Genomic DNA, 26,924 nt, shown 5'->3' on the forward strand with positions numbered 1-26,924 from the left:
GCTGCCTGTTGACCCGGATGCAGAACTCTCATCTCCAGCACCATGTTTGCCACCACGATAACGGACTAAACCTCTAAACTGTAAGCCAGCCCCAATGAAATGTTTTCCTTTATATGAGTTGCCACGGTCAAGGGGTCTCTTCACAGCAATAGAAACTCTAACTAAAACAAAAGTAAAAAACCATCAAGTTAGAGTCCAAAGTGAGAAGCCTTATTGCTTAAAGGCACAAAAGATAAAGAACAAAACAAAAACAACATAAATGCATCCACTTTTTTAAAAATTATATGTATGGTAAGTAAATGCCACTTAAAACATTTTTAATAGAAAACTCATTTATAAATTTATAGAAGATCAAAAACAAAAACCAAAGATCAATGTTTATTACAACTTTAACTATAAATAACTAAAATGGGAAAAAAAGGTCTTCTGCCCTGCTTTTACTCCAAGATCTAGGTCCTTTGTTCCTTGCCTTTTGGAGAAAACACTACATTGTAAGGGTGCCGTCTTTTGGGTCGAGGGCAAAGATCAAGATCTTCCTTGATATAACCTGAAAAACAAATTTTGAATTTAGAACACTATCTTATCAACATTAATTTCTTTCAGCACATACAAGCATGGTGACGATCTGTAATTCCAGCATTTGAGAAGTTGAGGCAAAAGGATAAGGAGTTCAAAGCCAGCTTAGGCTTCAAGAGACCCGATCTTAAAACACAAAAACATCCAAACAACAAAAACAATAATAGCATTTCTTTAAGTATCTATCCATTACATATCTGACTTGTTTAATGCCTAAGTATTTCTGATTCTTAGCTTTATGATGCTGGTGAATGATTTCACTACTTAGCATCAGAGTTCCCTCATTTATACCAAGAGGAAAAAAAAAGCAGCAAGTATTAATAAAATGCTTTGTATCCATCACCTCAGAACCATGCCTGTCTAACTCAGTACCACAGTTCTCAGGAGTTTCTCTATGTTGTCCCCTCCCCATAGGTTTCTACATGGGGTCACACTGTTAAAGCCAAACTCTACCATTATTATAAACTCCAAGTCTTTTGTGGTAGCTATTCCACTGGGTGAGGTCCCTCCATGTTCTACACATCATTCTCCCAAGCAATCTCCAATCACGTAATTTTCTACGAAGGACTGTGCTCTGGGCCAGGGTAGTAGGGCAAACACCAGGGGCAGCCAGCTTATCTGATTCTATACAATGACCAGGAAGAGAAATGATGTCAATGACTGTGTTTTTCTTACAGTTAAATCTATGAAGCATCTCTGAAAGTGAGGAAGACCTCTGGTGCGAGTCACAAGTAGACCTTGAAAATTATGTAGGAGGATGAAGCTGGATTGAAAGTCTGGTTGGTCATCTTTTATCATTTGATATTTATTCATTGCCATATCTTTGGGTAAAAGTTTGATATTTTAACTTAAAATATAGGCCTTAGACCAAAAGGCTACAAATAAATTAAATGGCCAAGACCATTTTGTCATATAATTTGAACATTATTATATTTGCCAGTTACATCTCAGAAAATACACTCTTTTTCATGAAAACTCGGTGTATCCATATTTTTTAGCACTGTGCTATTGGTGACAGTGAGGAACAAAAATCACTACTTGAAACTTTAAAAACTAGCTTTGATGATATAAATGTAAATGCCAGATTTGAAGGAACTGGCTGCATGTCAACATTTTGACCTCTGTAAGGTTACTGACAGGGTGAAGCTGCTTCCTGGTCTTCTGAATGACAAAACTAGTAACTTCACAGTCACATTAAAGAGATTATACAAAGTGTCTAATCCCAAGCAAATGAACAGAGCAATTGAAAGAGAACCTTTCCTACCCTTGTATTCCGCAGAAGCAGCACCAAACATGCAGCATAAGAGTTATAGGAAAAGGGCTATTATTTAGATTTTAGATTTAATTTATACCATATTTAAAAACACATATATAAAATACTGAAATTTATTCCTACCCCTTTCCAAGCATGTCTGGGTAGAAGGAAAACCAACTTCCCAGAAATTTTCTGGTGTGCTAGGTGGAATGTATCGAAATCGGTGTCGGGAGCAGGAAGCCAACTTCTTTTCTCTTTCTTCCGCTGGCATATCTGCATAGTACTAACAACAACAGGTAAACATTTTACTTAGGAATAATAAACATCATACTATGTTTACTGATTATAAACTAGAAGCTAAAAAGCTATTTATTTAGATTAAACATTCTAAGAAAATAATGATTATATTACAGTAATTAATAATGATGAAGATAATAAAACAGTTGGTGAAATGCTTGATCATAAACGAGAAAAGGAGTTTGTATCATAATCAACCTTGGCATACAACACTGAGCTACCCCTCTACTTGGTAAGCTGAGAAGACACTGGAAGGTAATGGCATGATTTTACTTCTATTCTAAAAGGTCACTAGGAAAAACTACAAAGACCATCATTGTATTTAGTGAGAGATAAGAACAAAATGGAGACTATGGAGGTGAGAGTATATGAGGACTATCTTTTTGCTCCCGTTCTGAAGGGTGCAATGTATTAAAGAAGGTAGAGTACTTCAATCAGGGTAAGATGATGTCTGGGTTTGTACTGGGTCGTTGATTGTGAAGAGAGTAAGAAGAATGTAAAGGGGGAATTTCTGAAGTAGAGTCCATGGGATTTGCTGAAAGATAGTGATATGTACAAAACCACAGAGAGTTACTAGAATCTGTTCTTCAAACAAAATTAGAAAACAAACAAATCCCAGACATATAAGAGACCAAGTCCTGAAGTATGGGAATCAAATATAGAAACCATTTGTTTTTACACATGTGGCATGTGTGGTCACTACCATACTCTTTCCCCATACATTTGTAATAGACACTGGGATAAACTTACAAACAATAAGTACATTTATTTATTTATTTTTACCATTAAAAAAACCTCTTTTACAGTAAGTAACTAGCAGCAGGAAAGGAACTACTGAGAAGTAAAGTAGATCAACAGTGCCTGTGCTATGATAACTTTATCTAAGTGGTTTTATTTGCACCAATGTGCTGGTTGGTAAGTTGGTAAGAGCTCCCCTGGGAAGACCCTCAGATGAGGAAGTGTCTGCATCAGACTGCTGTGAGCAAGTCTGTGGGGGCACTTTCTTGATTAATGACTATATGGGAGGGCCCAGTTCACTGTTTCTGAATTTGAAAAGACTGTGGGACTTATAAAGTTATTTATGATTTAATGTGAGATCTGGAGATAAATAATGGTGTTTAATGGTGATATGATTGTGTGTTAAGTTGAAAAGGGTTCAGTTGTACTGGCTGGTTTTATGGGTCAACTTGACACAAGTTAGAGTCATCAGAGAGAAAGAAGTTGAAGAAATGCCTCTCTGAGATCCAGCTGTAAGACCAATATTGTCTCAATTAGTGATCAATGGAGGAGGACCTCACATATTATTGGTGATGGCTCCCCTAGGCTGGTGCTCCTGGGCTCTATAAGAAAGCAAGTTGAGCAAGCCATGTGGAGCAAGCCAGTAAGCAGCATCGCTCAGGCCTCTGCTTGAGTTCCTGCAGATTTTCCCTGATGGACTGTGACACAGAAGTGTGAGCTAACATCCCACCCCCGCCCGCCAAAGTTGTTTTTCATCATGCTTCATCACAACCACAGAAAGCAACTACAATTGCCAAACTGTTTTTCAAAACTGGATGCCAGTTTATTTTCCTGCTATGATTAAGAGTGTACTTTTGTAAGTGCTTACTATAACCTGTTTATACCTTCACAGGTTACTTTCAAGTATGCTGGTTACCAAATTTTTGAGATCATAGTTAACAAGAAAATCTAAATAAAGAAGTTAGATGTTTAGGGCATCTGACAATCTGACAGCTATAGTGGAACAAAAAATAAAAATAGCACATTTTAAGATTAAAAAAATAATCTGTTTTAGGACAACTCATTAAGTGGATAATTAGTACTGACTTCTTCAGCAAAAGGCAGCCAATGTAAAAAGGGGAGAGTGTCCTAAGGGTGAAGGAAAACTAATTTTTCACATTTTGTGATGAAAAGTACCTCAGAGAAAAAGAGGGCCTATAGTGGAATTTACTCTTTAAAAAGTTAAAAATTATTTGTTGAGAGTGAAAAGAATAGATGTTAAAGTTCCCTACTGAAGCATCAATTTCCCTAAATGGCACATACTGTCTTAAGATAGTCATAAGAACTAGGGTACCTGAAAGATGGCTCAGCAGGCTATTGCTGCCCACCAAGCCCGACGACCTGAGTTCAGTCCCTGGGACCCACATGGTGGTAGGAGAGAACCAGCTCCCTTAAGTGATCCTCTGACCCCACACCTCACTATGGCACCCATTTGCCCCAATGTACATTAAATAAATGCATTTAGAAAGAGAATTTTCTAAGACAAGCTCGGGGCATTCACATACATACATTCATTCATACATACATACATACATACATACATACATACATACATATCTATTTATAATATATGCTGGACCTAGCTAGAATGTTCTTTATTCCTTTTATCATTAATGGATCAAACAAGGTTTCTGAATATAACTATGATCTGTATCTGTTATTTTAAATTATGTACTTATATAAAACCATACTTCAAAAGAAGTGTTTATGTTAGTACTTACAATTTCACATTCCTTACATGTGTGCCCAAGCAATTTCCTTCTCTCCTCTTTTCTCCGAACTACCTCAATATGAGGGAAATTCTGTATGTTACTTTCTCTGGAGGGAAAAGAAATTTAAAGTTAACCTATTTGTATTAGAAAGATTTTTGGTTTAAAATCTGTATTAAAAATATAAGAACTCAGGAGACATTCTTCTGTATATTATGAAAACAAATGATTCTTTTCAAGTATTTATTAAAGGCTGACTATTGATATTATTTTACAGTAATCTTGGCAGCAAAGTATGTTTCCCTGTGTCATTTCATGCATAATTTCCTCTTTGTCCCCTCCCTCCACTGCCGTCTTTCACCTGTCTTTTCCCGTGCCTGCTGGCCCCTTCTGCTACCCTGTCACAGGCGGTCACTCTTTTCCTTTCCTAAGGCTTCCTATTAGTTCACTGATTTGCACACATATACACAACTACATGAAACTGGGTGTTGGTGCCCCATGCCTTTAATCCCACCACTCAGGAGGCAGGTGGATCTCTGTGAGTTCAAGGCCAGACTGGTCTACAGAGCGAGTTCCAGGACAGGCTTCAAAACTACAGAGAAACACTGTCTTGAAAAAAACAAACAGAACAAAACAAAAACAAACAAAATAAGACAACTACATGAAAAATTATAAAATTGCATCTGCATGCTGCTTATACCAGAAACACCCTCTGTGAACTTAAATACTCTTGAAACATAGATGACTTCTAAAATGATTTTATTGGGGATACATCTACTCTTCTGAGTATTTGAATCTCACGTTCCTTTAATTGGAAAACATTTTTCTTCAAAACTAATTTTAACTACTATTTCTAGATATACTGAGTAATAGGTCCCTTCTGTGTCCTAACTTTTAAAAACCCTCAACTCTAGAGTAATGTATCAATTAAAAAAGGGAGAGTATGAAAGGGTGGATAAAACACTGTTACATGATATTTTTTTTCAAGCTTTTATGAAATCTAGGCTTTTGTTGAACCTGTTTTTGCCATATCCTTTCTTCTTAGAATATATATGTAGCAAGAAATTCACTAGAAGAAGGACATCCATAGCAGACCTCAAAGAAAGCATTACTTAAAAGGCTGGTAAGCTTTGTGTCCCTGACCTGATTTAATGTGTCATACTGTCAAGTTGACAGAATCTAGGGTCACTCAGGAGAAGGCTCTAGGCACACCTACGAGCAACTCTCTAAACGGGGCCGTCTCTGGCTGAGGTGAAAGACCCACTGTAACTGTGGGGGGCCAATCCATGGCAGGAGGCCAGACAGTGTAAAAGGATGGAGAGAGGGTGCTGAGCACTAGCATCCGTCCCTCTGCTACCCGACTGGAGCAGTGTGACAAGCTGCCTCACACTCCTGCTGCTGTGGCCTCCCCACCATACACAACAGATCTCAGAACTGTGAGGGAAAGAAACCCTCCCCTCCTCATGCTGCTGCTGTCAGGGATTTGTCAAAGCAACGAAACAAGTATAGCACACGGGGGTTTTCTAGAATTCTCAGGAGGAGAAACACAAGATCAGAGACCTTTGCCACCCTTCCACCTTATCCCTTTCCTGTTTCCTTAGCTAGCCAATAGCTTCAGAAATAAAATGAAACTACTCATATTTTAAAAATTAGTGAATCTCTATTAAGAAACATCTAAAACACAAGCTATATTAATCTAGAGCTGTCTCTAAGATGCAGAAAAAAATTACTTATTCACGGTTATCATTAGGTGTACTAACATCATGGTGAACATAGTAAGTGTTTACTGCTAGAGAACAAGTCACAGTACAGTCATATATAGCTATAAAAAAAGACAACCATTATATACATATTAACTAATTTACAGATATGCAATTAAATGAAAACTGGCGAAGCAGAAAAAGTCTATATAACATCTATCACTTGCTTAAGGGTACACACAAGCGTGCACACACACAGGCACAGGTGCGTGTTTCTCACAGACCACTAGAGGGGCTGGATCTCCTGGAGCTGTAGTTACAGGCAACTGTGAGCCACCTGATGTGGTTGCTGGGGAGCAAATTCCTGTGGAAGAGTGGCAAATGCCTAGGCAGTTCCCCAGCCCCAGCGAGAACACCTCCTAACAGGGAAGCTGTAAAGATGTCTACAGAACCGTTTGTCCCTGGAGGCTTCTAACAGGTGAAGACAGAACAACTTGTAGTTAGTTGTTCCTCATTTGCAGCTTCACTTTCTGCTGTTTGTTACCCAGGTCTAAAACTATTACATGGACACTTTCAGGAGTAAATGTGAAAGTTTTAAATGTATGAAGTTCTCTATGTGTAGTACAATGGAATCCTGCAACATTTTGCTCCATCTTGCCCCAGATGTAAATAAGCCCTTTATCCAGTGTATCTGATTCATATATGCTACCCACCTGCAGTCATTTCAGGTATCAGATTGGCCATAGCACTACTATAATGCTTGTGTTCAAGTCACCCTTACTTATTATTTACTACTTTGGGCTACCAAACCTGACCTGAGTTTGCTCTCTGGGACCTGAATGGCAGGAAGGAAAGCTACTCCTCCTCCTCCAAGGTGTCCTCTCATTCCCAAACACCAGCTGTAGCATGCTCATGGCCTCTTCTAATACATAAATAAATATAATTTAAAAAGAGTAACTTATTTTGAGAACCTCATAAATGAAAAAAAGCAGTGTTTTAGAATAAGTATTAGGTATAAGTATTATTTTCTTAATAATTTATTTAATTTTATGTGCATTCATGTTTTGCCTACATGTATATCCTGTGTGAGGGTTTCTGATCCCTGGGAGCTGGAGTTACAGACAGTTGTGAACTGTCATGTACGTGCTGGGAATTTAATCAGGGTCCTCTTAAAGAGCAATAAGCCAGTGCTCTTACTCCTAACTGCTGAGCCTTCTCTCCAGAACCCCTAAATTTACTTAAAAAACAAAACCAACAAATAGAACATAACTGCAAGCAATAGAATTTACAATATATATATATATATATATATATATATATATATAAAATTGCATTTGTTACAATAAAGCAAAGAACCCATTACTGCTGTTGGAAAATGAGTGGTACTGGTAATGAGTATGCTTGCCCATGAGGGCACATGTAGAGGTCAAAGGTGAATATCAGGATGCCTTCAACTGGCCCCTCCACTTTTTATTATTCTTTGAGAACTTCATATAATGTATTTTTATTATATCCAAATGACTCTCATCCCTACTCAATAGAGTGTTCTCATTTTTTAGACAGGGTCTCTAACTGAACCTCAGCTATTTCTGTTAAACTGGCTGGCCAGCAAGCTCCCAGGACTGGCCCATCTGTCTCCACTGGCCAGGGCTAGGGTAGTAAATGACGTGCACTCCACGCCTGCCTCTTATGAACTTAAGGCCTTTGCTCACTGGGCTATATTCCCAGGCTCCCAGCCCCATATATGGTTTTTTGTTTGTTTGTTTTTTAAATTTTTAAGAGTTTTATAATTTAAAAAAACAGTGCTCGAGAGAAAGACGCCATGGGACAGAGCTCACGTGGAGGGGTTTTTATTATGGGACAGGGAATGGGAAAAGGGGGGAGGGCAGGGAGAAGACAGGCCTGTGGCGATAGGAGCAACAGAAGAAAAAAGGGGGTGGCGCAGGGGGCAGAGACAGTTAGAAAAGCAGAGAGAAAGGGGGAAGGCAGGGCCCTTTTGAAAGGGAAGGTAGTGAATGTGTGCAGGAGGTGCTCTTAGTGGCTGCAGCTGAGGAGACATCCTGTCAGAACCCCAAGGCAGGCCAGTACAGATGCCCTAATACTAACACAAAGTCTCACTGTGTAGCCCAGGCTGGTCTCAAATGTGCAATTGCTCTGCCTCAGTCTCTCAGTGCTGGTATCAGAGATGTGACCTTGGTTCTAAATAACTCTTTTATCTTCTTTTTAAACTGTGTTGTAGCTCTAGACGGCCTTGGTCTCCTTATAAATTATTTTACTTTAATCAAAGCAATAATTAAATAGCTCACAGACTGACAAAGACAGCTATGCTGTACCTACAAACACACTGGTAACATTGAGACCCACTTACCTCTCTTTATCTTTAAAATATGGCTCCACAAATGCTTTCTGCTTGACTATATCTTGTTTATCACCATGTACTGTAAACAAAACAAGAATTTCACAAGCTGTAGAACTTGATGAGAAATAGTCAATTTGCTTAGAAAAAAAAAATGCCAAAATCAATCTACAGATTCAATGCAATTCCCATCAAAATCCCAGTACAATTCTTCACTGACCTTGAAAGGATAATAATCAACTTTATATGGAAAAACAAAAAACCCAGGACAGCCAAAAGAACCCTGTACAATAAAGGAACTTCAGGAGGCATCGCCATTCCTGACTTCAAGCTCTACTATAGAGCCATAGTCCCGAAAACAGCTTTGTATTGGCACAAAAATAGATAGGTAGACCCATGGAACTGAATCGAAAATCCTGATATTAACCCACACACCTACCCATACCCGATTTTTGACAAAACAGCTAAAAATTATACAATGGAAGGAGGAAAACATCTTCAACAAATGGTGCTGGCACAACTAGATGATGGTGTGTAGAAGACTGCAGATAGACCCATGTCTATCGCCATGCACAAAACTTAAGTCAAAATGGATCAAAGACCTCAACATAAATCCAGCCACACTGAACCTCTTAGAAGAGAAAGTGGGAGGTACCCTTGTACAAATTGGTTCAGGAGACCGCTTCCTGAACATAACACCAGTAGCACAGACATTGAGATTGACAATTAAAATAAACGGAACCTCCTTAAACTGAGAAGCTCCTATAAGGCAAAGGACACAGTTGACAAGACCAAATGGCAGCCCACAGACTGGGAAAAGATCTTCACCAACCCCATGCCTGACAGAGGGCTGATCTCCATAATATACAAAGAAGAAACCAAATAACCCTACTAAAAAGTGGGGTACAGAACTGAATAGAGAATTCTCAATAGAGGAATCCAAAATGGCTGAAAGGCACTTAAGAAAGTGCTCAACATCCTTAGCTACCAGGGAAATGCAAATCAAGAAAACTCTGAGATAACATCTTACTCCACTAGGATACAAGGAGGAACCTAAGAGATGCATACAAGGTCCCTCACAAGGGGAAAGGAACAAGATCTCCTGAGCATAGTGGGAGTTGGGAGGGGGGCAGTGAGTGGAGAGGGAGTTAGGAGAAAGAGAAGGGGAGGAGAGGAGAACATGTGGGAGATTGAGTCAGGGGATGAATAGACAAGAACAAAGAAAGAGAGACCATAATAGAGGGAGCCATTACAGGTTTGAAGAGAAAACTGACTCTAGAGAAATGCCCAGAGACCTACAAGGATGACCCCAACTAACAATCTGAGCAACAGTGGGGAAAGGATGCCTTAAATGCCCTTCCCTGATAATGAGATTTCTAACAAACCTATATGCCATCCTAGAGCCCTCATCTAGTAGCTGATGGAAACAGAAGCAGACACACACAGCTAAACACTGAGGCAATTATCTTCTTAAGAGTTCCAAGTAGATGGAATACCCTTTACTATCACATTACCTTTAGAACACTAAGTATATTAAGTATTTTCTCTGAGAAGACAAAGTGCTCACAGCTATGGTAATATTTTGTTTATGCTTTTAACAAATAAAATTTACCTGAAGATCAGAATGTGGAGCTAAGCCACTAGTTAGTCATAGAGACCAGCCAGTGGTGGCACAAATCTTTAATTCTAACACTGGGAAGGAGGAAGCAAGAAGATCAGGAGTTCAAGGCCACCCTGGGCTATACAAGACTGAATCAGTCTAAAAGAGAAACAGAGCTCACACTTTTGATCCCAACACTTGGGATGGCAAGCCCTTAATCCCAGCACTAGGGGAGTAGAGACAGGAGTGACATGGCCGGGCAGAGACAGGAATATAAGGAGGGAGGAGACAGGAGCTCAGAGCAGTCTCAAGTGTCCCAGACTGAGGTTTCATAAAAACGGATGCAGTCTGAGGATTTGTAGGGACAGCATCGTCCCTTTGGTCTGAGCCTTGGTAGAATAAGAACTCGAGTGGTTGGCAGCTCTGCTTCTCTGATCCTTCAGTCTTTACCCCCAATAATTGACTCTGAGTTATTATTATTAAGATCAAAGAGAATTCATGCTACACGTAGCAGAAAACGGGTCTAAACTTTCTGTGACTCTTTTCTACTGCATTACAACTACTGATAAAATTAACAATTATAAGATTAAAGTTTCTCACTTTTTAAATATATACATACTTCTTTATATATGTATAAATATACATAAAATACACACACATATATAAAGTTGATATGTATGTACTTATGTAAAGAAAATTATATTACAGAACCAAGATGAGTTTCAGTTGTGTAATATATATGCATCAAGAGGTGCTCAGTGGAAGGTACAGGTGAACACTCTCACCTACTTTTTTTGAAATATTTCCTTAATTTGAAGTTATTTCAAGTAAAAAAGTAACTGAGAGAGATGGCTCAAGTCCTTAAGAGCAATGGCTACTCTTACAGAGGCCCCAGGTTTGATTCCCAGCATCCACATGGTGCTTCACAACCTTCTGTAATCCCAGTTCCAGGAGATTCAATGCTACCATCTGGCATCTTCAGGCACAGGGCACAAGGCACATATGTAGTGCGTGGGCACACACTCACAGGCAAAACATTCACACACATAAATTTTTAAAAAAAAAATCTGGAAAAGAAATTTACATAAGAAACACGAAGTTTTTAATAGTTCTAATCAATCCTCTACTAATTAGCTTGGTGACTCAGTAAACTCAATATATAGAAAACATATAATTAAAGAGAAAACAGACTTACTGTTTGGTTTCTTTGTGGCAGCAGACAATTCTACTTCATCTGGTATTTGGGGGAAGCTATCTGCCAAACAGGATTCATATTCTTCATGTGTTGTCTGATCAAACATTTCTTCTAAGCTATCATTCATTTTTATGTCTCCATCTATAAAAAAGGGCATTGGTTTAGCAGAAGGCAAACTCTGGCCTTCTGTGAAGCCCAATGTGAACTTACATATTAATAGTAACAACCATAAAGTAGTATATATAACTAGGTCTTTGAAAGCACTTGTTTTATAAAAGATTCTTATAAAAGAGTGTTCTTTTAAATAGATAGGTATAATGAAGTGCTTATAGATAGATAACACGTGTAAAAAGTTAGTCTAAGCAGGGCGTTAGTGGCGCACGCTGTTAATCCCAGCACTTGGGAGGCAGAGGCAGGCCAGCTAATTCCAAGACAGCCTCCAAAGCAATACAGAGAAACCCTGTCTTGAAAAAAACCAAAAAGAAAAAAAGAAGTTAATCTAAGACTGTTATCTTTATGAGACCTTGTCAAGAGAGAAAGTCAAATGGGTAACAAACCTTAATACATGTGATGGAATGTTTAAAGATACTTTAAAAGCACAACTATAATCTAGACTTCAGATCCAGGTGTCGTGTTTTACTGAATATGGAGTGAGTTGGACGCATCTATGGACATACTAAAAAGATGATTTTAAGAATATTAGTTGCAAACTGTAATGTTAAAAGAGCAGAACTCAGTGACTCACAGTGGGTAATATACTATATGTAATTAAGTATTTAGAGATCTATGTGGCTTAATTCTGGAAAGGGCACATGAGGTTAAAAAAAAAAAAAAAAAAGTCCTAGTTGTTACGTTACTGTTCATTTACAAAAGCTTTATGTAGTGACTTCAAGTATTGTCTTATGATGATAAAGCTAGTTTTTGTTATTGGATCTCTTACACATGGTGAAGACTTTCCCTTCTATCAGCTCATGTGTAACAAAAATCAAAAGAATCTGTATCAAGGAAACTGTGAGGACTAGAAAATACACCATAATATATAATGAAAATTTGACAAATATAAACAACTGTATAACCAGCAGACATTAAACTCTGCATAAAATTTTACTTATTTTTCTAATGAAGCGGTAAAGTTACTCTGTTTTTAAAATCAGTTAGCACCTAATTTAAAATGGATGGAAACAATGAATTCACACCCTATCTACTACATCAAAGTGCTGGGTTCGTCTTCACAAATTTAACTATATTACCTATTGTATGGTCAATTCAGACACAGATTCAGTTGCCTATTAAATATGACAGTCCAGAGCCAACTTAAATTACTCATAATAAATAACTACCACTGCCCTCCCAACCCCACCCCCAACCCCGGCAAGTTTACTCTGTGTAGCAAACAGCTCTAGCTGTTCTGGGATTTGCTTTGTAGACCAGAGTGGCCTTGAACTCACAGAGATATATCTATCTCTGTCTCCCAAGTGCTGGTATCAAAGGTGTGTGCCATCACCACCTGGCAGTCCTTAATCATTAATCTGGAGAACTGTAATTCTTACTTTGATTGATTTCTACATTCCATCATTATCATATTAGATAGTCACTAGTTTCTTCCCCATTTAAATATAAATTCCATGGGGTAGGTATTTTTGTTCTGTTTATTCCAGTTCTAGAATATTTCCTACTATGTAATTTTTGCTTGATATTTACTGAATGATCACATATTTGTACCCCCCCTTTTTTTTTGGCCAAGGAGCAAAATTATAAATAATCTTTAAGTGATACTCTGTTAGTGAGCTAAAGTGATGACTCACTAGTTTAACTTCTGAGTGAGTAATACTTGTACAAAGACACTACATACTTTCTGATATTTCTATCACAGCACCCGCGAGGCCTAATGCACAATAGGTACAAAGATATTAGCAGTTTATTGGTGTACCTCACTTTGCATTGAAGAGGTTTACTTTAATAAGACAGATTCCTTTTCTCCCCCCCCCCCTTCAAATATGGCTTCAACAGATCTACTATTACAAATTTTGTTCTTGCAATGTGTTGCTAACAGCCATGTGGTGATATCTTGCTTTTACAAATAAAGCCTGTCAGATAATCAGAGAATGGAGCTTGCCACTAGTTAGCCATAGAGGTCTGTTCAGATAGAAAGGAAGTGAGATGGAACAAACCACACCTTACCTCCTTAGCATCTCAGCTAAGAGAGGGCTCCTGTTTCTTCCCCTTACATCCTCTCTGCACCCAGCCCTCTCATATTGTTATGGAGAGACAGGGTTCAGGACAACAAACATGTGAGAGAAGTAAATGGGAGGGGGGCTGAAGAGGAGCGAGGAAGGGATTATGAGGATAACACTAAGGGCCATTGAGGGGTCATATGGAAACTTGTTAGTGGAGAAGCTTCTTAAATGTAATAATATGAAAGGAATGCAAGTGGAATCACCAAATAATGCGGGAGACACTGTCCCAAATAGACATCTTAATGTCACCAACTAAAACCGCCAGTGCCAAGAACGAATTACATGCAATTGAGTTGTTGGCCAAAGGGGCTTGCTCTATGGAAGTCCCAAACATCTCAGGCTATTGCCAAGGCTATTGGTTACTCTCCACCAACTGACGCTAAGACCCTATTCCTGCAAGTGTATGGAGACAATACTTATATAATCACTGGACATGGAGCAGTCAAGCTGGCGCCTAACTAGAGGTAGCATGTAGACCAGCCAGTATTCATGGTAATGGAAGGCAGTCACATGCTACTACAGATAATCCTCAACCCAGCTATAAACCCTGTAATCGACAATTATGTCCTGCCTTAAAGATATGCTGGCATAAACATTGTGGGACAAACCATTCATACTCTGATTGTATGTAAGGCCCATGCCATGAGATGGAACCCATGTCTGACACTGCTAGGGTGGCCAAGAAAGTGGATACACTATGGGCCTAGGAAAAACCAAATACTACTGTTCTACTAAAGGAACATAGCAATAAAATGGCTATTAACTACATTCTGCTATACCCATGCTCACCCATCATCACAGCAGCTTCTGGAAGTAACTGGGAATTAATATAAGACTGACAATGGACAATGTGCAAAGAGTGAGGGACTTTGGAGTATTCAGTCCTAAATGAGATGTTTTCACCAAACACCTCTCCTCAGGGGTCAGGGACCTATGAGGAAGAGGAGGTAGATAGACTTCAACAGGACAAACGCACATATGAACCCACAGAGACTGTGGCAGTATGCATGGAACCTGGCTGCACAGGTTCAAGGCAGATGGGGTCCTGGCACTGAAGGGAGGAAGTGGAGCAAAGCTCCCACACCTAACCAAGGAGCTATCTGCAACTGGCAGAGGAAAAATTAGTTTTCTCTACTGGAGTCTCACTGGGTATACATCAAGCACATTTCAGAGCAGGCCCTAAGCCCAGCTGTAGTCAGCCAACATAAAATGAACTCAATGCCATTTTCGTACAACTTTTTGTCTCATATAACTTTGCTTGGACAATTTTTGTTCTTTTACTTGTACATTTTTCTTTCTTTTTTCCTAGAGAGAAGGAGAAGGCATGGAGTTGGGTGGGTGAGAGGATCTGGGAGAAGTTAGGGGAAGGGAAAAGTATGACTATAATTACTGTATAAAAAAATATTTTTCAACAAAAAATAACCCTCAAAATTTGGTTTACCAAGTTTCTGCACTTATCAGTATAATGCTATGACTATACATTTCATTCCACATGTGATTAAAGTAACAAAAATAAAAACAAATCTTACTCGGACTGTTTTCTTTTTGCTCTTGTTTCTTCATTTTTAAAAGCATGGTTTCACTGACCAATGTACAATCCATGTCCACTGTTTCTCCTAATCGTGAATGACTGTTATCCTAAATAAATATTTTAAAAACCCAGAAGTTTAGCAATTATTCCTTCATAGTCTTATATCTGCTTTTGCACACACACACACACACACACACACACACACACACACGAGTTAAAAACACTCATCAAATCTTACTATTATAGAATAGTAAGTTATTTTCTTTTGTATTTCAGGAACAGAGATACAGGTTTTTTTTACTTTAGCCCCAATATATAAAAAGTTATGTCACTTTGAGAAAAAAGAAAGCCGTGGCCATAGAAAGGGACACAGAGAGGTTTATTTATCAATAAAGTACTTTGTGCTTTATTTACTTTCACCAGTCTGCTTTGTAGTAATAAATTTTAATGCACATGAAAAGCAACTTTAACAATAAAACTTGAATTCTTCATAGCTACATGTTACTTTAATAAACTACATAATTTCTTAATGTGCCACCATTAGGAGAATTTCACAAACTATATGGAACCTGAACACAAAGCAAAATCTTGTTTCTAGTACAAATTAAACAAAACAAAACATCATAACTGGGTGTAGTGACACACGCCTTTAATCCCAGCCCTCAGGAGGTAGAGGCAGGTGGGTCTCTGTGAGTTCAAGACCAGCCTGGTCTACAGAGTGAGTTCCAGGAAAGCCAGAGCTACACAGGAAAACCCTGTCTTGAACAAACACAAGACACACACCACAAAAATATTACTTCCTTCTCTCTTACCTTTCTCTTCCTCTCCCCCTACCTCCCTTTCTCCTTCCCTCTTGCTCTCGGCTAATTAAGGTGGCTAGAGATGGCCTGGTAATTAAAGTACTTGCTGCTTTTACAGAGGAACCAGGTTCAGTTCCCAGTACCCAAATAATGACTCACAACCATTTGTAACTCCAATTCCTGGGGATCTGACACCATTTTATGATCTCTGCAGGGAATTTCAGATAGACATAGTACACAAACATACATGTAGGCAAAAGTCATATACACAATAAACCAACATTAAAAACTTAAGCTAACCCCACGATGGAATTACAGGCATGGTGATACACGCCTGCACTCCCAGCACATGGGAAACACATGTGAGGGAAGCGTGAGGACAGTTAGGATTGAGACCAGTCTGGGAGGACAATGAGATCCTCTCTAAAAAAAAAAAAAACTAAGAACATATAATGGGTTATTTTTGATAAAGGTAAAATCACTAGGAATATGTACCTATATGTTTTTGTTATTTAAAAAACATTAATGCTTTGTATCAAAGGTCTCTAAAAATCAGAAAATATTATTAACCTTTCAATATTATCATCCTGTTAGAATTTCTGTTTCCAGAAAGAACACATGCAAGTGTTAAGAAGTTGCTGCCTTGGGCTAACAAGATGACTCAGTGGTAAATGTACGAGCCTGACAACCTGGGTTTGATCCCCAGGAATCACATGGTACATGGAGAGGACTAAATCTAGAAGGCTATGCTCTAACCTCTTCATGTATGATGTAATGTGCATGTGGTGTGCACTAATGCATACATACATTCACACATACGCAATAAATGAGATGTATAAAAAGATGTTTTAAGGAGAGGAAACTGATTACTCACTGAGAAACAAATGAGCTTTAGTCCAATTTTATAACTTACCTTTGTATCTATCACAGTAACATCCATTTTATACTGAGAAAGGTCAGCTCCTGGATCTACACTCCACTGGATATTTTCAAAGGACCCATCTTGGAAAAAGAGGAGAATCACAAATTAAAATCACAATTTGAAAATTTGTTTCACTTTAAAATGGAAGGGACCTACAGAATATAAATGTAAAGAATTCCTTTAGCACATACACAAAAATAAATATCCCAGGAAGCTGAAGAAATACCTCAGCCGTTGAGTGCACTAACTGCTCTAGCAGAGGACTTGGGTTTGGTTCTTGGCATCCACATGTTGGCTCTTAACTGTTTATAACCCAGTTCCAGGGGACCTGATACTCCCTTCTGACCTCTGTAGGCATGAGGCACATATATGGTGCAAATTTACATACAGGCAAAACTTTCAAATACATAAAAATACTCAATTCCAAGTGGGCAAAGAATCTCACCAGACAATTCAATTGACTGCTAACATTATGAGAAAGTGACCAATATAACCAGCAATCAGAAAAACAAAAGACAAAAATGAGATCATTCACACAAACTAAGATGACTAGATGCAAAGTGTGTATATATAGATATTCACTTGGAAAGGTTGAACCCTTCACACAGTCATGGTGCTAATGTGAAATGGCATAGCTGCTCTGGGAAACAGGCAGTCCCTTAAATGGTCAAACTAAGAGCTGATATGAGGTCCAACAATTTTAGTACCAGGAAAACTGGGAAAGAGAAAAAGAAAACATCTATTTCCAGAAAACTCTGTACACAAATGTTCATAGCAGTGTTATTCATAAAGGTAACAACGACAGCAAATTTGTCTTAACTGATCAAAACATGACTTGTATATAATGAAATTTTATTTAGCAATACATAGGGATGGAAAACCAATACATAATACAGTATGGCTGGGAACTGAAAACACGATGCCAGCACTAAGAAGATGGCCCTGCAGGTAAAGGTACTGCCTTGCAAGCATAATGACTCGAGTTTGAACACTGGAATATATGCAAAAGAGAGAATCGACTACACAAAGCTGTCCTTTGATATACATATGTGGTGGTACCCACACTCACAGAAACACACCACACATACAATAACAATAGTAAAATAAAGTTAAAAGAAAACATTACGACAAAGAAAAAAAGTTCTAAGATGTCATACTGAATAGTCTCTATTCACTTCAAATGTCTACAATACTCAATCCACAGACAAAAATTAGATCACTGATAACTAGAACTTGGAAGGATGAAAAGGAATGCAAGATGATAAACTTAGATTGTACAACTCTGTAAGTACACAAAACAACTGGACTGGACACAATGGACATTTTAATAATATGTGATTTGTATTCACTGAAGTCATTGCTTAAAATTTGCAAAACTGTTTGAATTTTCAATGTATCGTATATAGTATAACACATAACAGCTGCAAACTGTAGTTTAAGAACATGAAGCAACAGGTAGGTGGTGGGGTGCCATGTCTTTATTCCCAAACAACAACAACAACAACATCCCAATGGAACAGAGAAAACACCTTTAAAGTTTCTGCAAAGGAAGCAAGAAATAACTACATAAGTAAATCTACAACACCATCTAAAAATACTATCAAAGTATTTAAAATATATTTTTAAAAAGCTTACGAGCAGAAAAACCAGGGTAAAATGAAAGCGGTGAGAATAATACTATGAAACACAGATTTATGCAGGTAAAAATAAGATATCCCCCTCCCAAATTAAAAAGAGGAGAGAGCCTGTTTATAGCGCACACACCTTGGTTGTTTGGCAGGGACTGTGTTTTAGCAACTCTGCAGGGATTTAACTGAAGGACTGACGCCAGCTCACATCCTCCATGCACTGATCTGCTTTTTACTTTTGCTGCCACAAGAGAACCAGTATCCTAAACAGAAATAATTATTAGCACTGAAATGAAATCACTAACGTTACTCAAAACCTCTGAACATTGAACACAAACCTTCACGTCACTATAAAGACCCTCTGTCTCGGCACTCTCCTGTGAGCACAAGGGGGCTTTGAAGACAGGCTCTTCCTCTTTTATCTGCAGTGGTGCTTTACGGTCTGGAGAGGCTTTGCTGGAGGACTGGAGGACACTTTGCTGTAAACAGGACGCCTCTGAAGAATCTCTGCCTAATAAGCAGGCCCCGCTCAAGGCTTTACGGCCTGAGGAAGAGCCCTTTGGAATGGGCTTCAAAGCCTCATAAACAGTCACTTGTTTAAACTTGTTTTTACAAGTTTCATTCCCGTGGCTCTTCTCTTGACGTAGAGTAGCTGCAAACCGATCTGACAGGTCCAGGGGCTTATCCATCACGTGGTCTCCATTCATGGAGAATTGATTCTCCATTGGAAAAGGAAGAGAATTTTCCTTATCAAAACAGGTTTGGGGGCAGTTTACTGCATGTTCACTCTCTTCCTCAGTCTTCTTCCTTTTGGCTGCTTTGCCTCCCAGTGATTTCAAAGGAGCCAGATATTTATCAGTAACAACTTCTTTAATATGATCAGTACTGCCCTGCTCATCTACAGATTCACTTGCATTTTTATTCATAAGTATCTGCTTATTAGGAAATGACTGGCTAATGACCTTGTTTACTTCAGACCCAAGATTATGATGCGTGAAAAGAGCATTGTCCTCTGATTTTGATCTAGCTTTCTCTGATCTAGATATAGAAATGTTGCTAAAGGGAGCTGTCTTCCGAAGGTTTCTTTTCCCAATGTCTAAAAGAGAAGGGGAGAAACTTGTATTCAAACCCAAATGACTTTTCACAGTAGAGGTAGCACCAAATACAGGAGATGAGACCCGAGTAGTAAATTCTTCAGGAGGTGTCTTTGAAGCAGCATCTGGAAATCTAAATAAAGAATTATATAAGAACTTTTTTTTTTTCTGAAAAACAGGATAAAAATTTTAAAAACCAGTATACTAAAAAAAAAAAAAAAAAATTCTTGATACAGAATAGTGAGGCATCATCTGCCTACTAGAGGCAGATGAGTAAAACAAATTTAAGATACAGTGTTGGTCTCTTTTCATTTGGCAGAATAGAAGATGAAAGTAGAAATGAAGTCCACTGAGGACTCAAGGTTGATATTATTAGATCTTATGAGAAAAAAATTCAACCTTACAAGAGCCACATTTTGTTATCTGTTTAAAGAAAAAAGGGGTAATAAAACTCACTTAACAAGTTATTATCACGATAAACTAAGAGAAACTGAGGCAACAAAATAGACAGACAGACACTTGAAATCAGGAAGCAAGGGCCAGGTGGTAGTGGCTGACACCTCACTCAGGAAGTAGAACAGGTGGATCTCTGTGAGTTCGAGGCCAGCCTGGTCTACAGAATGAGTTGCAGGAAAGCCAGAGATACACAGAGAAATCCTGTCTTGAAACCCACCCCTGAAAAAACAAACAAAAACAAAAAAAAATCAATCCCCCCCCCAATAAAACCAACCAAGCAAGCAAAATGCTTAATCAACATAGGTATTGTTAAATATTATGAAACTAGAGAAAAACAAAACAAAAAATGGGCTAGAGAGATGGGTCGGGGGTTGAAAGCACCGACAACTCTTGCAGAGAGGACCCACATGGTGGTTCACAAACATCTATAACTCCAGTTCCGGGGAATCTGACACCCTGTTCTGACCTGTTACCTCCTGGGAATATATAGTGCACGTGCACAGGTTCACACACAAAATAAAAAATGCTTCTTTCACACCACTTAGTGTTTGGAGACATAAAATAATGACTATGTCTTTATGGGAGCTCTTAATGCTGATTGATGATGCAGAAATATCTGCAGCTACTTCCGGGGAGTGCAGTATTAATGAACTTCAATCTTATAGGGTATATGGAGCTACATTAAAAAACAAGACAAAACAAAACAAACAAACAAAAATACTATATTACTATATGATCCAAATTACCTTAAACTGTCTTCACTACTCCTTGCAGATTCCCCTGAAGGCTGTTTTTTGTGATCTCCTTCAAGACAGTGGTAGAGCTCATCCCCAAGAGGGCTTGTACAGTCTTGGTGTCCCTTCAATAGTAAAGAATGCTTAAAGTTGATAAATGCTATAATGCAAACAAATCTCAAAAGTACATGAAGTAAAAGGAACCAAAATGGAGAGCTATATAATTAGACAGAAAGGGAGTTGTATAATATTGCGAATGTATAAATATCCCTGTACTATATAGACTTTAAAGTGACAAATTTTACTATCTAAATTTTATCACAATGAAAAAATTTGAAGAGAAGACACTACCAGTATATTAATACTTTATGTAAGTATAATTTAATAGCACACAGAAACACTACAATACCAAAATATATTAAGAGAGAGGATAAAAATGGCGGTGAGTTTAAAAGGGTCCTTTTGAGGGAATCCTCAAAATTGAATGTACATACAAGTCAGTCAGGAATCACCAAGACACAAGATCAGAATCTGTGCCTATAACACATTCAAGAATATAAAGATGTTGTTGACCTGTGAAATCAGACTACAAGAAAAGTCCTTTGATATCTTCTCTAATATCTGAACTTGCTAGATTTGTGGTGGACAGTAAGGAACTAGAAACTATTAAACTCATTTAAATGTTCAGAAGCTAAAAATTATCCACTATCACTTGAGGATGAATTTTAAAAGGTTAAAATTCATATGTAATAAAAAATTAACTCAAGTTTTAGAAATTCAACAGTGAGACACTTTCCCAGAGCACACACATATTTACTGGCAAGAACAAAGGAGGGCTATATTAAAGCTGTCATTTGTTTTTGTAGTGCTAGTGCTCAAACTCCAGGCCTTGCCACATTACACAAATGCTCTGCCAGTGAGCTAAATTAAATCACCAGTCCTTAAAGTGTTATCATAATGCAACTTAACCTAGCACATTTGTGAAGCATCTGTTCTAATACCCAATACTACAAACAAAGAGATGAGAAATCTGCAGTTTGGGTCTAGAGAAATGGCTCAATGGTTAAGAGCATTTGCTCCTCTTGCAGAGACTAGAATTTGGTTCCCAGCAACCCTATCAGGCAGCTCACAAGTGCCTGTAACTCATACCAACATGTAGATGCACACATAAAGAAGTAAATAAATAAATAAACCTAAAACACAGACAAAACTAGAACCTAAGACCTGGGAATTCAAATTCAAGTGTTTTGTGTTATAAGATTAAGGGGAAAAAAGTAAATTAAACCCAGTACAGTATTAAAATAGTATAAACAGAATTATAGGTTCAGTCTCTGACCCAACCTCTAAGAATTATATTTAACTGAATTGGTAGTTCTTAAACTTCAGGCCATTTTTCAAATCAAAATGAAAATTAATGGCTGTCAGAAATACCCAATACGTTTTGAATTCAATCTAAAGGATATTTTCTTAGAATGAATTTGGGGAGGAAGCAAGAAAAAAGGAGTATGAAAGACAGCTGACAACTCTAGTCATACCCCAAGAGTTTGCTGCTGTGACTGCATGGGGAAGGACCACATGAGTGGGCCTTTCTAACAGTTTTGTTCTAGGACATTATCTAATGATGACTGGATAAAATTGTTTTTTTCCTGCTCGTTCCCATAGTCTCTCTGCCTCTGCCTCTGTCTCTTCAGCATAGTCTATCAGCCTATACCATTACAACTGGCTCCTGATTAATTTAAGAATGGATACAGCTAGGCAGTGGTGACGCACACCTTTATTCACAGCATTCAGGAGGCAGAGACAGGCAGATCTTTGAGTTTAAGGCCAGTCTGATCTATACAGTGAATTCCAGGACAGCCTTCAAAGCCACAGAGAAACCCTGTCTCAAAAAACCAACCACCCCCCACAAGAAGAATGACTACAAGTAGATATATCAATTATTAGTAATTCATATTATAGTAGACATATCAATTAATAACTCATACAATCAGTATACATACCAATTAATAATTCATATACACATCACCTAAGTGACTACTTACTGACTCTTCTTGTGCATTAAGTCCAAGAGTCTCAGCAACAACAGTATCTAAATTAAAAGGTGACTCTTCAGAGGGATAACTGCTTGTTCCACGCATTTCTGAAGTAAAAAGAAAAATACTCATTATACAATTTGAAAGAGTAGATATATTAAAACACACACACACATAGATTAAGAGAAGAATCAAGGTATAAAAAAAAAAATCACAAAGATTAGGAAAAACAAAGAAACCAAAGTACCATTTTTAAGATGACAGTGAACAAATTTTAAACCCTGTTTAAAAGGTCTAAAATATTTTCCATAAATTGCAATGGGTTACAGATATTTAGCATCCAAACTTGTTAAACTTTTTCATTCATCTAAGTTTTCTACTTTTCCATAATGAACTGAGTATAACAAGCAGGTTATATGTGTTCTTCTCAAGGAGCTTAGTGACTACACCTGAAAGGTGAAAATAGAATTTCTGTTTTCTAAGGGGAAAAGATTTACAAAAGAATGCAAAAAGCATAATAAAAGTTTGAATAAAGGACCCTAAATCTCCTTTGGGGACTCAAGACAAACTATACAAACAAAGGGAAGTTTGGCCACTTAATGAGATGAGGGGAGGGGGTAAGTCTTTAGGTATCTTTAAGGATACAGATATATGAAACAAAACTGCTTTTCAGAGAACTACATGAGATTTAACAGCTAGGAATTGAACTGTGGATATCAAAGTAGAAGAACATGAGCCCAAACCTGTGAATTAGTGGTCAAATTATGCTTAAGAGTTCAGAACTCCTCTTGTGAACATGGAAAAGATCTAAAAGTTTTGACTCACAGTCAAGAAGCAAACTCTGACAGGAGAATAAAGCAAAGCACTGGAACAGTCCTAATGATGCTCGTGGCTAAAGTTAGTACAGAGAATATATAAAACAAACATGGAGGCAATAGAATCAGGGCTGGGATATGGCTTAGTAGCAAAGCCACTTGCCGCTGTGTGCAAAGCTGTAGTTTCAATCTCTCACATGAGGTGGGGCAGGGCACAACAAACAAATAACAGAAAAATATAAGAAACCAAGACAAGAAGGCAAATGATGGAGAAAGGCAGGCACAGTAGAGAAAAAGAGAGCTGTGAGTACCAGGCATCTGCCATATTCATGTGCTGTGCTAGGCTAGCAATCAGCCTACATACAAGCAAGAGTGTCCTTTCATAGAAATGTAACTGTTGAAATAATCACAGATCCACAGCAATACAGGACCATCTATGGCTTCCAGAATATCAGTCTGCCACTAATATGATATGAAACAGTTAATTAACATTGCTATGGATCTCATTCCGTTTCACCCCTTATCAATGATTTAGCAGTTATTTCAACTGACTTGTGTATTACCAAATTTTCTCCTTTGCTTGATCATCCCATCAAGCCCAAAAATTTGCTACCAATCTTAAAAACAAGACAATTTGAACCATTTCTCTTTGTCCCATGTTCTTTCCCTTTATGAAACAATAACCTAAGAGATTCATCTATAGGTATGCTTTCTGCTTGTTCTGCCTCCAACTTTTTAATAACAGTTTCAGATAATCATGGTTGTACATTTCAAGTTTTGAATCATGTTACTAGTTTACTCCCTAAAGATCTCTATGCAATCAAATTCTATGGTCAAGTCTAAGAAGCCATCATCTTTTCTATACTATCAGCAGGGTTCTATATAGCTGCCCACTTCCTCCTCCTCCCTTCAGCTGGCTTAAAGGCCGTTACTGCTAGTCATCCTTTCCCACTGGAAGCTCTTTACCAGGCTTTTGTTACAAACAGCAGTAATACTATCAAGGGGTAGGGTGTGTGTGCGTGTGTGCATGTGTGCATGTGTGTAGAAGCTTTGGGAACAAAAAATGTCTTACTCTTTTATGTATAAAGTACAAATAGAACACAGGAATGGTGTGTCTACAGTACTAAAATCCTAAGGAGGAAAAGAGGTAATAAAAATCGCTGTTTAATATAATGGCTGAGCTGCCCAGGCCTTGGTCCCTGAACTCGTCTCTTTCACCTACACTGACCTGCTTGGTAACCAACCTCATGGTTTTAACACTATGTTAACAACTTCCACGTGTATCTCAGTACTCTCAGCTTCTCCTCTAAAGATGAACTCATATATTAATAATGAAGTTTTATTATTAAAGATACTGTTATTCCCAATCTCTTCTGCAAAGAAGCAATTCTATTATTCCTGTTGCCTGAATCACTCTTCCCTTCACTCATCCTGCCCTAGCCAGACTTCCTTAATGCTCAACAAACTAACTGAAACTGTACTCTACATACGATGCTGTTCCTGGACATCACCTCCTCCTTTGGCCTCTACATAAGTGTCATGTTACAAAGACTTCCTGCTGTCCTTGTCACCTTGTTTTGGCTGCAGAGCACTTGACCTTTCCTGACATAAATTTGTTTTCTTTTTCCCATAACAGACTGAAAGCTTCAAAAAGGTAAAAGCTTTCTTTGTTCAGTGTCTGACACAGAAGACTCTTAAATATTTGATGAAGGAATAAACCACAATAAAGTCTTTCTTACTTAAATTATTAGCACTTTACATTAGATTCAATATTAACATGAATTAATACTAGCATAACATTACTTTCTCAAACATACTTTAAGGCTAGATGTGGTGGTGCAACCCTTTAATCCCAGCACCCAGGAGGCAGGAGCAGGTGCATCTCTAAGTTTGAGGCCAGCCTGATCTACACAGCAGGTTCAGGACAGCCAGGAAACAAACAAAATCAAAAACCAAAAACTAAACCAAACCAGACCAAAACAAAAACAACAAACCATGCCTAATTCTAGTTGTTGGTCAGTTTTACTTACGAACAACTACAATCTTAAACTTATAACCTCAGTGTCTACTTACTAGACAGTGGTGAATGACTTTGATTGCAAGTGTCAGCTACTAGAATTTCATGTTCTTCAGAGTTATGTGGTACAGGAGCTAAAGCCTTGGAAATTTTTCTCAATTCTATAAAAAAAAAAAAAAGAATTACATAATAAACAAGATAAAAGATGCTATCACGCTTTATTCAGATAAGTCAATATAAATTTGCCTTTAATGTATCACAATCATTATTTTATTGACACAATCCTCATAATTCTTTAGTTTCACCAAGAAACAAAACTGCAGATTAGGACAGTAGGAGCAAGGGGACTTGAACAAGTTATTTTCTTATGACCAAAGTTACCTAGGGAGTGACGCTCAATCACTTTTCCTTAGCTGGGACAAGAAACTGAGTTTACTGAAAACGTTCCTGTTTCTGTATATCTGTCCTGAAAGGACACTCTGAAACGTGCTTTATTGAAAATATTTCTACTGCTTAAATACTTAGTTCAAAGACAACCAAAAGAACAAAGTACATGAACAGAGCTGTACTTTAATTATAACTTGAAAATTAAAAATTATTAGAAAATTTTAAGATAAAAAATATGATAAAGAGAATAGTACCAAACCATTAAATCATTTAAAACTATTTTTGCTTTCTAAGTAAAAAAATGAATAGAATAAGATTAAAACAAATTAAGTTTTAAGGTATTTATATGCTTGTTTTCTATAATTAGGAAATAAGCAAGACTTTCTGATACAAATGACTATAAAAAAATCACTGCTGTTGTTTTCTACACATTCATATGGATAGATTTAGTCATGATCTAAATTATACAGTTGTCTATCATGATTCATATCCTGCCCAAACTTAAAGACCAGTAAATGTTCATTTAACATATAGGATCTTATATTTAAATTAACTCCAATTAGATGAAGGATTCAAAAACATTTCTTTTGTTTTCCACTAGAGGGTGATATGAACTCACAAAATACAGAAAACTTCCCATTCCGAATCTTACATTTTTCAAAAAGGATATAAATAATTTTTTTAAGAATTTTAATTTTTATTAAAAATTTTCATACAATATATTTTGATCATATACTTTCTCTGCCAAAATCCTTGCTACCAATTCAACTTAATGTTCTTGCTCTCAAGAACAAAACCAGGGATC

General features: G+C 37.6%; 1 protein-coding gene across 2 annotated transcripts in view; it reads right to left on the reverse strand.

The window, feature by feature from the left end:
* Positions 1 to 300: 300 nt before the first annotated feature.
* Rbbp8 (RB binding protein 8, endonuclease) overlaps positions 301 to 26,924 on the reverse strand; it is an 83,104-nt gene continuing 56,480 nt past the window's right edge. For both annotated transcript variants that reach the window (XM_051201981.1, XM_051201980.1), the window contains exons 8-19: positions 25,789 to 25,893; positions 22,910 to 23,007; positions 20,880 to 20,992; positions 18,922 to 19,810; positions 18,720 to 18,846; positions 16,947 to 17,035; positions 15,232 to 15,340; positions 11,466 to 11,606; positions 8,683 to 8,752; positions 4,627 to 4,723; positions 1,973 to 2,114; positions 301 to 547 (exon numbers count right to left, since the gene is read on the reverse strand). In XM_051201981.1, coding sequence (XP_051057938.1) covers positions 450 to 547; positions 1,973 to 2,114; positions 4,627 to 4,723; positions 8,683 to 8,752; positions 11,466 to 11,606; positions 15,232 to 15,340; positions 16,947 to 17,035; positions 18,720 to 18,846; positions 18,922 to 19,810; positions 20,880 to 20,992; positions 22,910 to 23,007; positions 25,789 to 25,893 — 2,078 coding nt within the window. In that variant the 3' untranslated portion in view covers positions 301 to 449. The remainder of the gene's footprint in view (positions 548 to 1,972; positions 2,115 to 4,626; positions 4,724 to 8,682; positions 8,753 to 11,465; positions 11,607 to 15,231; positions 15,341 to 16,946; positions 17,036 to 18,719; positions 18,847 to 18,921; positions 19,811 to 20,879; positions 20,993 to 22,909; positions 23,008 to 25,788; positions 25,894 to 26,924) is intronic.

This window comes from Phodopus roborovskii, unplaced genomic scaffold (assembly GCF_943737965.1).
Source record: "Phodopus roborovskii unplaced genomic scaffold, PHOROB, whole genome shotgun sequence".
Taxonomy (NCBI): domain Eukaryota; kingdom Metazoa; phylum Chordata; class Mammalia; order Rodentia; family Cricetidae; genus Phodopus; species Phodopus roborovskii.